The sequence below is a fragment of the Anolis carolinensis genome, chromosome 1 (assembly GCF_035594765.1).
Source record: "Anolis carolinensis isolate JA03-04 chromosome 1, rAnoCar3.1.pri, whole genome shotgun sequence".
Taxonomy (NCBI): Eukaryota; Metazoa; Chordata; class Lepidosauria; order Squamata; family Dactyloidae; genus Anolis; species Anolis carolinensis.
The window spans coordinates 123,123,986-123,138,886 of NC_085841.1; the positions used below are offsets into that span (position 1 = coordinate 123,123,986).

The 14,901-nt window shown below is 38.1% G+C and overlaps 1 protein-coding gene across 50 annotated transcripts in view; it reads right to left on the bottom strand.

Moving 5' to 3' along the window:
• The window catches only part of rims1 (regulating synaptic membrane exocytosis 1), a 333,818-nt gene that overhangs the window by 90,845 nt on the left and 228,072 nt on the right, over positions 1-14,901 (bottom strand). For 42 of the 50 annotated variants that reach the window (XM_062981722.1, XM_062981731.1, XM_062981747.1 and 39 more), the window contains 2 exons: positions 12,140-12,202; positions 8,678-8,767 (listed from right to left, as the gene is read on the bottom strand). The exons of 7 other annotated variants lie outside the window; for them this stretch is intronic. In XM_062981722.1, coding sequence (XP_062837792.1) covers positions 8,678-8,767; positions 12,140-12,202 — 153 coding nt within the window. Of the gene's footprint in view, positions 1-8,677; positions 8,768-10,226; positions 10,341-10,830; positions 10,909-12,139; positions 12,203-14,901 lie in introns of all 50 variants that reach the window. One more of the 50 variants, XM_062981928.1, reaches the window with a different exon arrangement.

Consider the following 14,901-nt stretch of genomic DNA (forward strand, 5'->3'; position numbering starts at 1 on the left):
TGGTGCTAGTAGAATGTAAGCACTATGTTACACTGCTAAGTATAGAGTGTGGCTCATAAATAGAGTAGTTCGTTTTCCTCAGAGCTCCTAGCTGGGTATCTTGTCTATAGTAACTGATAGTAGGACTCTGGATCTCAGCAGGTCTCTCCAGCTCTGTGAAAACTTTTCAGTGGAGATGTTATAAACTTACATTATGCTCCTTGCGATATGCAACTCCTTTGTGATCATTTAATGTATTACCAGCAGCTATTTCTTAGCTTTAGAGAATCCTCCCCACTTGTCACTCAAGTGCTGTGCTCAATTGCCTTTTTTCCATCTCACAGTATATATTGTTGTTGTTTATTGGTTCAGTCGCTTCAGACTCTTCGTGACCTCATGGACCAGCCCATGCCAGAGTTCCCTGCCAGCCGTCACCACCCCCAGCTCCTTCAAGGTCAAGCCAGTCTCTTCAAGGATACCATCCATCCATCTTGTCCTTGGTCGGCCCCTCTTCCTTTTTCCTTCCTTTTCCCCCAGCATCACTCTCTTCTCCAAGCTTTCCTGTCTTCTCATTATGTGGCCAAAGTACTTCTTTGCCTTTAATATCCTTCCCTCCAGTGAGCAGCCAGGCATTATTTCCAAGGTACTCTCAGAATTTTCCTCCAGCACCAGAATTCAAAAGTGTCTATCTTCTTTCACTCAGCCTTCCTTATGATTCAGTTCTCACACCCATAGGTTACTATGGGGAAAACCACTGCTTTAACTATGCGGACCTTCATTGCCAGTGTGATGTCTCTACTTTTCACTAATTTATCGAGGTTGGTCGATATTTTCTTATAATATTTTATTATTTTATTTTATTAAAATATTATATATTTTCTGTAATTCCCACATTGTGAAAATCACTTAATTTCTGCTTACAGCATTCTGTTTGTTGAACATAACCCACGTTCCTATCCATGACATTAATAATTATTCATTTATTTTTCTTGGTTGTCTGAAGTTACAGAAATTGGAACAGAGACTGAAAGAAACAGATTATAAACAGACATAAATGGCTTTAATCTGAATGTGGAATTGGCATTACAAAAGTGGAGGTTTGTTTTCTTTCTCTCACTTTTTCTCCCTCTCCTATTTTTGATAAGCTTTGCTGATTAAAAATTTTCAATGATTTATTATTCCTCATATCATAACAAGATGGACTGATAAGCGGAGTAATCAACAGGAGATGCCAAAGTGCATCATTCACATGCATAAGCCCTTGTTAGGCATTATAAAAGTGTGTTGAGCAAATGGGAGATGTGAGGAGTGCACTACAGTAGGCCCTCCACTTCTGCAGTGGTTAGCAGTGCAGGAATCCTGCAAAACTGTAAAAACTATGAAAATGTTTTTTTAATCATAGAGAGCATCTCTCTTTGAATCTCTCTAAGTCCATGGTTCTCAATCTGTGGGTCCCCAGGTGTTTTGGCCTACATCTCCCAGAAATCCTAGCTAGATTACCAGCTGCTAGGATCTCTGGGAGTTGAAGGCCAAAACATCTGGGGACCCACAGGTTGAGAACCACTGCTCTAGTTCCTCCAGGGCAATTCTATTGTCAGTGCATGCCAGAAGTTGGCCATGGAATTGTGCTAGGGGATCTCAAGATTCCTACAGCAATGTCACCCTGCCCTGGATGATTTAGGAATTTCTATTGAGAACATATTCATCAAATCTGCAAATAATCCATTCTGCAAAAATTCAACAATATGGAATTGGCCCGCCATGTTATTCTTCTGCTGGAGAGAAACAGTCTAAAAAGAAGAGTTTCTGCTTTATGGATATGGGGAAATGTGTTACTTTCCCAGAAATCATTGAGTAGATTTCCATGGCTAAACAGAGTCCTAGGCCAATACTCAAACCACTTTATTACACTGGCTCTCAGTGAACTTGAAAAGAATAATCAGTACATGACAGTGCAGATACTCTGTTTTATATCCAGAGCCATATTTATTGTTTTTTTTTATTAGTGCCTAATTATTTCTACAGGCTGTACAGTAGAGAGCATATTGTGATATGATTGCAAGGTGCATTGCAATCTCAACTAACCTAACTGATCCTTTCATAGGAGGAACACTAAACTTCAACAAGCTCGGCACCAAGAACCAGCGGACAAAATGAATCAGATTTTTATAATAAAAATAAATGACAGGTTCTCTTAGCAGTGTAACATATGAAGCAAATTTTTCTTGATATTAGCTGTACTTTTTGCAGTACCTTCCAGCACTTTTTAAAAACACTGAGTATAAGCAAACTACTTTGGGAAGAGGAAGCATTGCGGCATATTAGTAAAATTGCTTGGGTATTTTAGGAGGTTGTTAGTAAGCAGCTGCTGAAGAATATTGAGGATACCAGTGCACTCAAAGCCCTTAATATGCTGATATCTTGTTTACAATTTAAAAATGAAAAAAAAAACACACTGAAATAATGTGCATTTTAACATCTGAAAAAACATGATCTCGCACGTTATGTTTTAAAGGCATGAAACATAACGTGCTCAATTAAAATGTGGAACAGCATGCAACAGAGTAGGTTTCCAGAACTGACAACAAATGATACATCACAGCAACCTGCAGAACTAACAAACACACTTCATACACAACAGGAAAACTGCATCCAAGTAAGAAGCACACTCATACAGAAGTCATACTCAGACAATTCTCACCACAGCACACACCGTCAAGATACAAAAGTCTGCTGAAATCCTATATGACCCATTACATGATCAAACTTTACAAATATCTAGCTATGTAGGAGAGACACTTAAGAGACCACATTACTGAATTGCAAAGAGGCATAACAATACACTATTTATTTATTTTATTTATTTATTTACATCACTAGAAAGAGCTCCCAGTGTGAGTTGGTGTCCAATGTGTATCTGGACCAGTATAATGTGTACTGTGAATGATACACGATTCCTGTTGTGCACTGGGAACCTATCTGGCACTTTCCTGGCTCTGCTACATAATAACATTACACCAGTTTCCTACTGGCTCTGGATGTCACGTATGAGATGCAAGCCTGGAAACCTACAGAGGATCTGGGATACTGGCAATGGAAGAAACCTGATATTTGGTGGTATAGGGGAAATACAGTATGGTACTGTACAGGAAATCTCCTGCCAGTTGCAAGAATTGAAGATGGAAAAATAGCTTGTAGTGGTTTCTTATCTTGTTTTTAGAAAGGCTTTCCTCCTTTTCCCTATGTAATCTTGAAGGTGCAAATATTCATGTTGGTGTTTAGAATTGATACAATGCCCTCAAGACTCTCCTGCCTACTGCAACAGCAGCAATGCATCTATTTACTTGTTTCTTAGAGTAAAAAACATTAGTTCAGTGTGTTCAGCCAAGTGCTGACTGTCATCTGCACTGACCTATTACCATGTAAGGTAATAGATGTAGGTTTTTAATGTGATGCCCTTAATGGGAAAACAAGGCTCACTGCCAATGCCATCATTCCACATGAGACTATGAGCACACCACTTTCCTAAATTTACACTATGTGCAGTTTCTGTGCCACAGGCACGTATGAATGAATGAAGCTTTATTGTTTGATTTATATACTGTATAAAATTCTACATGATATTTTGCAGCCAAGCCAGAGTATCTGGGTTAATGTTACAGAAAACTGTTCATCTGCTATAATAGCTGATTCAACTAGCCAAGTGTCAAGCTAAAAAAAATATAAATATAGTTTATAGACTATAAATATAGCTGCTTCAAAAATATATCTAATGTGTATAAAATGTACAAGCAAGAGAACTATTTTGAATTATCCAAAATAATTCCTGAAACAAGACCTCCAAGCACTATTATTCCACTTAAGAGATACTAACATATGCAACACCTCTGAAAGAAATATACCATATATACTCGAGTATAAGCCAACCCGAATATAAGCCGAGGCACCTAATTTTATTACAAAAACTGGGAAAATTTATTGAATTGAGTATAAGATGTGGGTGGGAAATGCAGCCGCAGCTACTAGTAAATTTCAAAATAAAAAAATAAAAAAGATACCAATAAAATTACATTAATTGAGAAATCAGTAGATTAAATGTTTCTGAATATTTACATAAAACTGTAATTTAAGACAATAAAACTTTAATAAGCTAAGACTGTCTGGTTACCTATATACTTGAGTATAAGCTGACCCAAATATAAGCCAGCCAGGACCCTTACTCGAGTACAAGCCGAGAAAAAAAGGCTGAAAACTTGGCTTATACTCGAGTATATACGGTATTACTGAACACAATGACATTCTCTATATAACAAGACATTACACTGGATAGACAACGGCAGGATGCTTGCAAAGAAACTACAGCCGAAATCATATATTTATAAGGGGGAGCACAGTAATCGCTGTACAAGCTCATATACTTCTACCACTGATAGTTGGTGAGGCCCACATCAGGTATGGTGGTGAATTTGCTTTGTGCTGCTTAAGGTGCTCAACCAATCTAAAGGATAAGGTTCAGCATTTTGCATCTCTCCTTTAATGTTTGGACTACAAATAGGAACAGATTCATCACCCTACAGCTACCTCCTGCTATTGATGCCTAGTCAAATAATTGAATGGGACCTACTTTCAGAAAGAGGTATGCTCCCAAATGTACTCTGTCTGCATAGAACAAAATGACAAGCCACGCCACAATAAACTGTGGGAGAAGCCAGACATGCAAAGTCTTGATTTATATGATCTTGTCTTCTGTGGCCTTTTCTTGTTCTTGGTCGTTTGGATGGGAGAGAAGACATAACACATGGATTAGAATTTATATGCACATAAGCCCCTGTGTAAGATGTATTTGTTGTTGATGTTAACTGCCTGTCAAGTTGACTTCGACCTATGGCAACCCCATGAATAAGAGTCCTCCACGTCACCTTGTCATATAAATCCCTGTTCAGGTCTTGCATGTTCAGACCTGTGGGTTCTTTGACTCAGTTTATCTACCATCATGTTATATGGAAGCAGTGGTTGAGAATATACTGTGCCCAGTCCTTCCTTAGGAAGAACATGGGCCTGTAAACATGAAGTGAAATTGGGCATAAGAAATAGGTGGGATCCGAGTCACTGTGTGATGAAGTTTTCTAATAGGGCTGGGAAAGAATGACATTGGACAGCTACCTCTATTTTTAATGTATTATATATTGTTTTTACTGATTATTAAAATTGTGCCTAATAACCCTGATGATGTCTAATTTACTGGTTATAAACTGATTAGTTTACTTCCTGGTTAGACAGAAGCCTCTCTTAGAACTATCTAGGAGGGCCAAAATGCTTAACCACAATCCTAGAATTTTTCAAAAAAAAAACCCTTTGAAAAAAAAACTGGGTTGTTTTAGTTCTGCAAAAGTGCCTTCAGGACTGCATTACCCCCCCCCCCCCCCACAAGCCTATTGTATAATAATGTGATCTCTTGTGGCTTTGTCTTATTTGAAACTCTAAAGGATCTCTAACTTTGCAATGTATGGTGAGGTAAAGTGATAGAAATCAATGAAGTGATGCCTTCGACAACACAATGAAGTGATGCCTTAGCAAATGTGTGTTATTTCTCAGCTTACAAAAAAATCAATAGAAGCCATAACCAACCATCTTAACATGATTTCTATTTTTCTCTCACACACACATATACACCCTCTCACACACACTATACACTATAGTTCTCTTTCTTTCGTTAAGCTTTTCCAGTTCACAATGAAATTAAAGATGCTTCTGAGGTTTGCAAGAAAAAGAAACACCCCAGGAGTACAGGAACCTTGTGTTCCCCTTATGATTTTTATTCCTTCAGACTAGTAACATATGAACAATCAAGGCTAGAACTGCAGCTTCCCCTTCATCGGAATTAGTTAATGTACTAGATAGCCATGACACAGCAAAATATAGTTCCTTGTGGAAAGAGATCCTTCTTTCAGAGCTCCACAGCCAAGATCTAAATTCATATAAAAGACAAAATATTCCTGGCTCATAGCAAAGGTTCCATACCACATTGTCCCTGTTCATTCATGACGAATCAACATAAGAAGGATGCTCCCAAAGTTTGGGTGTCTGTGTGTGGCTGCGGCAAGAAATCTTTTTAGGTCTCACACAGATGTGGGTAGTGTTTCCAGGCATCCCTTATTATAAGGAATATCACCCATGAGGGTTGGAAGGTTCTCCCTTTTATTTAGGCCATAACATGCCAAAAATCTCATATTTTGGAGTGCAAGCTCTTCATAAAAACAGAAATGTGTGCATCATGTAATTTATTATTGAGGACAAAAATTTAATGTTACTCAAAAATGCATAGCTCAGTGAATGGAACACTTTCATTTGGTATTTAGAAACTGGCTACTTCCTGAGTATCAAACCTGCCCTCCCTTATTGCTATTTTAAAAACCTAGCACTATTAGGTGTAGGCAATATCTCATCTGTACTCTGCTATGGCTCTAGACTTCAGCACAATTCAGATTCATGCCAATTGCTTTCAGAGATGTTGGCACTCTGAAACAAACCTTCAAACAGCAAAGCCTGGCTCAATTATTTTACTTTTAATTCATTTGCACAAGGACATAGTGCCCTACCAATGTACTTAGTATACATACTGCTTTGTAAACAAAAACAATCCCATTCCTTTGTTTGCTCTCCAGCTACTTAGCTTTTCTGTTTTTGTTTTCTAAACGCTTGTCCTTCTTTTGTGCTAAAAATGGAGGGAGGATCATTAAACTTCTATACCAATTTAATACTATTACTTTCAAAGTGACTTACATTGGTGTGTACCTTCGAGTCATTTCTTAGTTATGATGTCCCTAAGGTGGTCCTATTTCTTTATTCAGTTTGCATCCCACCTTTTTTCAAGAAGGGATTCAAGGTGATCCTACTACTGTTGGTATGATTTTCAATTTAAAAAACCTCCAAACATAGGAAAGCAATTGTAGCCTTTAATTTGGCATTCTGAAGAATAGAGGGAAAAACTGAAAAAAAAAATCCCATATTTATTCAATGTGCCATTGAAGCTAATGCGCATCTCAATTTTCAAAACTCTGAAATCAAAAAAAGATTTGCTGCAGAATGTAATGCACCACGACAAAAAGTGCTCTCTTTGTAATTTGGCCAAAAAAAGTACGTATTAGGGTTGCTGTCTGCTTATAATTCCTTCGTTAAAAAGCTTCTAGTGATGGAAAAGAAAACCTTGGGATGTATCTATGCTGTGGAATGAATCCCTTTTAACTGCCCTGGCTCAATGCTATGAAGTCATGGGGACTGTAGTTTGGGATCATGGGAGCTGCCAAGGAATGCTGGTGCCTCGCCAAGCTACAAATCACAGCATTGCAGAGCACTGTTCCCTCACTTATCGCAGGGGTTATGTTCTAGGGCCCCTCGCAATAAGTGAAAATCTGCGAAGTAGTGACTCAGAAGAGGGGGCGGGACTTCCGAGTCCCTCTTCTGAGTTTTCCACGTTTCCCGGTGTGGCCGGTTGGAGTGGCAGCAGAAAAAGGAACCTCGCCGCCTCTTCCACGCTCCTCTGCTGCCGTCCGCCCTCACTCTCTCTCTCACCCTCCCTCCCTTGCTCACTCGCTTACTGGGCGGAGCAGCTTTCCTTCTTCCCTGGCTGCAAGAGCAGAGGCAGCCAGGGCAACATGGCAAACACAAAGCAAGGGGCCTGCCGGTGCTGGTAAGAAGGGCTTCACTTTCCCCAGGGCTTGCAAGGGGGAGAAAGGCCACTTAACTATTAAAAGCAGCAATGGGGTGGGCAAATAAATAAATAAATAAATTTCCCGTGAAATAGCGAGTCCACAATAAGCGAACCGTGAAGTAGCGGGGGAACAATGTATTCCTCTCTCTGCTCCCTAAAACCCTTTTTCTTTTTCTCTACGATGTTGGCATGGTTTATCTAACCATAAACTTACTAAAAGATTGTAATTACAACATTTATAATAACTCCAAATTGTTATTTAGATAACCTGCTGGGAAAAACTGTATTCAGATAAGTCAAAGTAAGCCATATTTTTAAATAGTTGTGAAACATTAGGAAAAAAAAACACCCAAGGTCCCTTTCAAGGACACAAGGATTATGTCCATTTTTGGTGGAAAGAGGCCTCTCTCTTGACCAGCAAGATCACACTTCTCAAATATATATTTGCTGAATAGCTAGAAACTCAAAGTGAAAGATTATTTGTGTTGAATACGAATAACTCTTGCTTTTAGACAGAGAAAATCAAGTGAAAAAATATTCTTGTGACACTTTACAGATGAACAAATTGATTGTGAAGTAAGATTTCATGGGATATAGCCCACTTTGTTAGATGGTGAAACAATAACAAGTGTTGTTCAGTAAAACTATCTCAATTAACACTGAAATGTTATTATCAGCATACTGAGGACTTTTGCAAACAATGGCATTAGCTTGACGTTTAAAAGCGAGTGACAGAAAGAACAAGAATTGAAACAGGAGAACTAGAGGGCAGGCTTGGGAAAGCTGAAGAAGCCAAAGCTGTAGTAAGCAACATCAACCTATAACTGGCATGACATTTATGACGATAGTGTAAAAAAATTACAAATATCAAAGCTGATATGAATAATACATGTGCACATGAATATAAGATTGACATGGAAAAAAATAACAAACTGATACAGACCACCAGTACAGATGACAAATAATGGACAATTCTTTATTTTATACCTTTCTTGTTCTGGTGAATGCAAACTAGTATCAGGCCTCAAGCAGTTGGTACTAGCACTCCTAGCCCTGTCAAGCGAGGGCTGCAGTTCACTAGTGCCAGTGCATTGCATCCAATGGGAGGAAGAGGAGGAAGAGGAGGAGGAAGAGGAGAAAAGCAAAAAGAAAACAAAGAAAGGAATACAATGTTAGATATAAAATCATAAGGTAATGTTCTTTTTTACATAAGATGTCAAGTCACAATGGTTTAATAAAGATATAATGAACTGGCCAGATGAAAAACTCCAAGATTTGTAAAATAATAACAACAACAACAAAACTTAAAAGCAAATGCTTGAATTTGGTCGCTTTGAAGAAAGAGGATGCCTAAGGGCACATCTACACTGACCACATAACTTGGATTGAAGGTATCAGAAATACAGTGTTTTAATAAATGTGGCATGATGCATGAAGGTCTTCAACCAGCATAAACAAAATCACAGTAAACTCCAAAATAGGGCTCATAATGTGCATCAGTGCACATAGGTGTAAAGTACATCACGTGGTGAAACTGATTAAGGGATGAGCACTCTGGTAACCCACACATTCACATTAAGGCAGGGGTTCTAGGGGAAAAAGCGAATCCTCCACAGCCTTGAAATCATAGATATTATGGATCCTGCAACCATGTCAGAGCTAAACTCTCTGATGTATTTAAGATCAGGTGTATGTTTGATCCTCCGCCACTTTCATTCCACATTACCTAGTCTGTGTAGATGTGCCCTAAAGCTGCAATCTAGAGCCCATGAAATCCATTTGGTTGGCTTTTATAGGCAAGATTGCACCTCAGCAGTGAGAAGCGATACTGGGTAGTATCAATACATGAACAAATGGGAAGGAGACTTTAACACAATATCATATTTAAAACTTCATTTCTTTTCAGGTGTACTACAACATAAAATGATAGGAGAATAAAAAACTACAGGCATACCCCACTAATACAACAGGTCCGATTCCAGACAATTGCTGTTAAGTGAATATTGCAAATGACAGTCTCAATAAGTGCCTGGTTATCATTTCCACTCTCATGGGTGAGCAATCTCCACTGCAATGGGCAGAAAAAGGTCCCTGCTGCAATCCCCTTTAAAAGTAGAGATCTCTTATTTGGGGTGGAAGATTGTCCCCCAGATGCTTCCCAGTTGCTAGGGGAACAGATTCCTACTAATCACAACTCTTGTTTTCCAGTAAATATGGATTGGAGAACTTTCCCAATCCTTACGTAACCTCTAATTCAGGGGCTATGTAAAGATTGTGAATACATAATAATCATGAGTATATAGCTAAAGGTTATGCATTCATAACTGCCATAGAGGATTTCAGCGAGCAATACTATACAATATTGTATAGTGTTATACTGTATATTATATTATACAGCATGGAATGCAGTTCTGTATGAGCAAAGCTCTCTACAGTGAAGCGCCTTAAAGAGAGGTATGCCTGTACTTTACAATGAGGGACACATGTGATACCAAACCAATAAACCTAGGAAATGATACTTCAATTGAAACTTTACCTAAACAATAGCCCATCTGTAAATCTTGGTATTCGTGAATTAAGGCAATTACGCAGAAGTGAAACATCCCGACTAAGCACAGATTTGGCCTTAACACATGCAGGCAGAGTTGAGCTTCACAGACCAAAAGAATTTGTGAAAAAGAAATGAATATAAGCTTCACACAATATATAAATCACACACACACAAAAAGAAAGAAACAAAAATAGATTATGATGTTAACATAAAATTGCTGGAAATTGCTGGGATTTGGGACATAAGGCTACAACCCCGAGTATATTTATTCAGAAGAAAATCCAGTATATTCAACACTTTAGGACTGCAATGTTTAGAACTGCAGCTTCAGGCTTTTATTTCTGAAATAAATGTTTGTCTTATATAAGACATAATGTTACAAGGATAGTTTCATCATGAGTGAAATCAAGTTGCCTTTATGGTGTTTTCCTTGACTGAATTTTATATGGTAAGAAATGATAATAAAGCCTGAATGTTATTTCTTTAAAGATTATCATCCCCATTATTTGATGTATCTGGAATGTTGACCCCTACCCCTCAAATATGTGTTTGTATTTGCCATTTGGTCTGTCATCAACAGGTTCCTTACCTATAAATATTCCAGTAAGTGCCATTCTCTAATAAAGGCATCTTGGGCGGCAGTGTTTTATAATGCCTTATGGAACTTCTTGAGTAGATCAGAAAAGAAAAGGGAGGGGATAAAAAAGGTCCATGCAAGAAACAAAAACATGCAAACAAAAATGAAATTTTGCTTAATGAAATGTTACAGTTATAATATATCATTTTTGTATTATTGCTAAAGGATATTAAGGATTATTCCAGTAATGTTCTGATTTTAAGAAACAATTAAAGTTGCACTAAACAAATGGAGATGGGAACAACTACATAGTTCTTTGAGGAGCATTCCCTGACTAATGAAAATTTCTGTCTCAGATGCCAAAATAACTCGGCCAATCTTGAGCATTCTGTAGCTTGACTTGTACCAAGGGGTAATGACTTCCTGTTCATCTGTCTGCAAAACTGTGATTTATACTTTAACAAAGATCCAAAGAGCCATTTAGTAAGATGACTAGTATGAATGTTTTAATGGAAAACATTATGTGGAATGAGTTTACTTGTAATGTATTACTATGATGAGCAACGAGGCTCAGAATCATTTTACTAAGGTACTGAAAAGAACTGGAATATTGTTAATGGATGAGTATAAAATCTATCTATCTATCGTCTGCTTATTTTATTCATTTCCTATCTTTCTCCAGGTAAATGACTCAACATTTACTTTTAAACGTTGTGGGTTTGGGATAACTTGGTGGGAATTCAGGCCATTTTCAAATGATGTTGTTGTTTTTGTTGTTGTAAAAAACCCAAAGTTTAAAGTTTTGTTCTTTAATTGATAAAAAAATTATGTTTTTCCCTCTTCTGCTAAAATAAGGACTTCCACTTGATGTTCAGAAGTTTATTTATGCTGTAGGGTTTCCATGACCACAAAGATTCTCAATAGAAGGGGGAATTTAATTTAGCATGCCAAAGTATTAGAGTATACAGAACACAGAATAAAACTGAATTTTAAAACACATTTGTTTTTAGAAAAAGGAACAGAAATTAATAACCAAAACATAAAATGAAGATTCTGCCATACATCTGTAGGCCTTCTGCAACCTTGTTCAAATGGTTTGATTTCAGTCTGTTCAACTGCTCCACATTAAACTCCTCACTTTACTCCTATTCACAAATGGTGATATGTAAGCATTTAAAATAAGCATAGATGTTCACCTGCAATGCTGCTTATGCAGAACTACATAGGGAGACAAATGGCTTATAAAAGAAAAGAAAAACAAACAAGCACATACACCAGAACCATTCATAAGCAATTTTGGTTACCAAATGCCTGTATTTACCTGGCGGTATGTAGGCACTCTGCGCTTCTTCCTCGTTTTGCCCTGGGCAGCATAAGAAGCTCACTGCACAGACAGGATGGACGATGAATGAAACAGATATAAAGATGAAGCATTAAATGGCATGAATTATGCCGTGATATGCAAATGAAAAAAATAAATGAACCAGAATGCTCGAACTGAAATAGTTACCTTGATAGGGCTAAGACATATTGAAAAACTTCTTTTAAATATCAATAAAACCGTTGACTGATTTAGCCAGTCTCAATGTTGCAACCCTTTCGTTAGGCTGATTAAATCCTATGCACTTCAAGTGGTTTTAAAGTCAAGCCAAGAAAAGTACTTCTAAGGGGAAAGGAATATAATAACACGACACTCATAACTGAGCAGTGGTAGGATTATGCTCCAACTCCCAAAGCATCATTGTTAGTCACTTAATCTTCATTTATTTCATTCCAATGTGACAAAAAAGTAATTTCAGCAATTATATTCCCAGGGTTTCTGTTCAGTTTTCAAGCACTATTCAAATCTCAGAACTTAACTGGGGGGAAATCATTTATGCACTACACACCTGCTTCTATTTTCTAGAAAATGTGTTGATTCCTGGGAAAAAATCATTTGTTTAAAAGGAAATTCACAGAGGAAAACTAAACCTGTTTTTCTGTGCAGGCATCTGCATTTGCACAACTTGTACACATTTGCATAGACTCCTTGTACAGAATAAAACGCTTGTATGTGTTTTCTGCACAAAACCCCAATCTTTTCAAATCAATATTTTCTCATACAAATCAATGCATTCTGCATAAAAATGAGTTTTGTTCACATCCTTGAAATTGTATATGCAACTATGTGTCATGAATGACAAACATTATAAAGATAAATTTCCAAGACTACTAGAGTAAATCTTGTTGGTTCTTCATGAAGGTGCCTACAGAAGATACAACAGACACATTTCAAAGTGCTCAAAGATTGATTGTCTTATCAGTAGAAAAGCTCAGTGTATTCTGACATTTGTCGACATTTAAGGCTTTCCTCTGGGGGTTAATTCTGAATTTTATGAACTAAGAACCATCAAAATATTTAGTAAAAGAGTAAAACTGGGTATATGAATACTCATCTCAGAAGCTAAAGGAATGTGGAGGTCATGACCTCAGATCTGAGAAGTATGTTTATCTTTGGCATAATACAATTAATGTACACTCTCTTTTTAAAATGAAGACTCTGGAATGAATATGGGTAGAGGGTTTTCCCCAAGATGACATTAGATACTTTCCACAAGACGCTTTTGTAAGGATAGAATGGGTTAAAACTGGAAATATTTCATTTGTGGAGATATTTTGTACTTTAAAAATGACAGCTGGGAACTCAGATCAGGAGAGATGCTTTTTAAGGAAGGTAAAGATTTTAACCGGTTTTCAAATTTGCAACTTAAAGAGAGATTTAATCAAAATAAGAGAGATCTAGCTACTGAAGATGGTACATATTCAAAATTGTGTTAAGATGATGATCATGCAATTTAAAAAGCATACAAAACTTTTTAAACTGAAGACAGAGCATCAACCTGTAAAAGGTCACATGACAAAGTGGGCCTAATTTTGGGCATAATGGTCAAATGGATGTTTGGGAAAAATATGGATGAAAGGTATACAATGTACCTTGTGTAATAATTAACAGAAAACATATAAGATGATGTACAGATTGTACTCAACTCCAAATAAGCTGTTGAAAATATATACAAATGCTTTAAAACTATCATGGGGCTGTCAAGACAAGTAGAGATTTCTTTTCTACATGTGCAAAACTTGCAAGGAAGTGAAAAGCTATGAGTCTTAGCAGTGCATCTACACTGATCAATTAAGTCAGTGTGACCTTACAACAGCCCTGCGGCTGCTAACCACCAAACAGGGCTGATCCAGTTAACACAGAAGAAGGCAACCTCAATGTGGCCCACCTCTGAGTTATGCTAGCTCAAAGAAAACCCCAAATCCTGAGCCAAGATCCAGGTTCTCCCCCAAGTGAGGGGTGTCAAGACAGCTGAGCTGATTCCTACCCAGAACTGGTGGCAGCTGTCTTGACTGTAAGCTCTTATTCAGGCAGCCCAGGGGCACAACATGGCAGTTCCCTCCTGTTCCTTCTCCCTGTATTGCAATTGGCAACAGTTGCAACACCCCGACTACCTTTTCTCCTTTCCATCCACCTAAGTGTTAGCGAGAACATAAATGATAAAGTAGGTGTGGGAGTTGCAGCTGTCCCCAGCTGTGACATAGGCAGAGCAATGATGAAATTTAGGGTCCCTGCCCAGTGGCGCCAAGCTATAGTGCGGATTCCCTGCTACCTCCAAGGCAGTTGAGGGAGTCCCAATTGAGCTGCCAAGTGGGTGAAATCCAGAATCTAGGGGCACGTACCTTTATCCCCGGGTGGCCAGATGCCCTGTAAACATAGAAGCAATAGCTATAAACGGCAGATTTCCAGGTGCAGGAATATCCTGGTTCTGAACCGGAAATCTGTACCTTCCAATGCCTGTCTTTCCATGAACTCAGAAAGCATAGAATTTTTAATCTTGGTTTCTTTCCGAGTTTCAAATGTCTGCTCCTGATTGGTTGGTTTTGCCGGATGTCCTGCAGTGGCTATTTTGGGGGCTGCAAAACCTCGGAACAAAGCAGGAAGCGTGGACTACAGAGTCAGACATCCCGGGGCCAACAGGTCTGTGTGTGCGGACCTGCTTGCAGGTCCTGGGGTTTGTTTGTTTTTTGCCCCTAATTAAA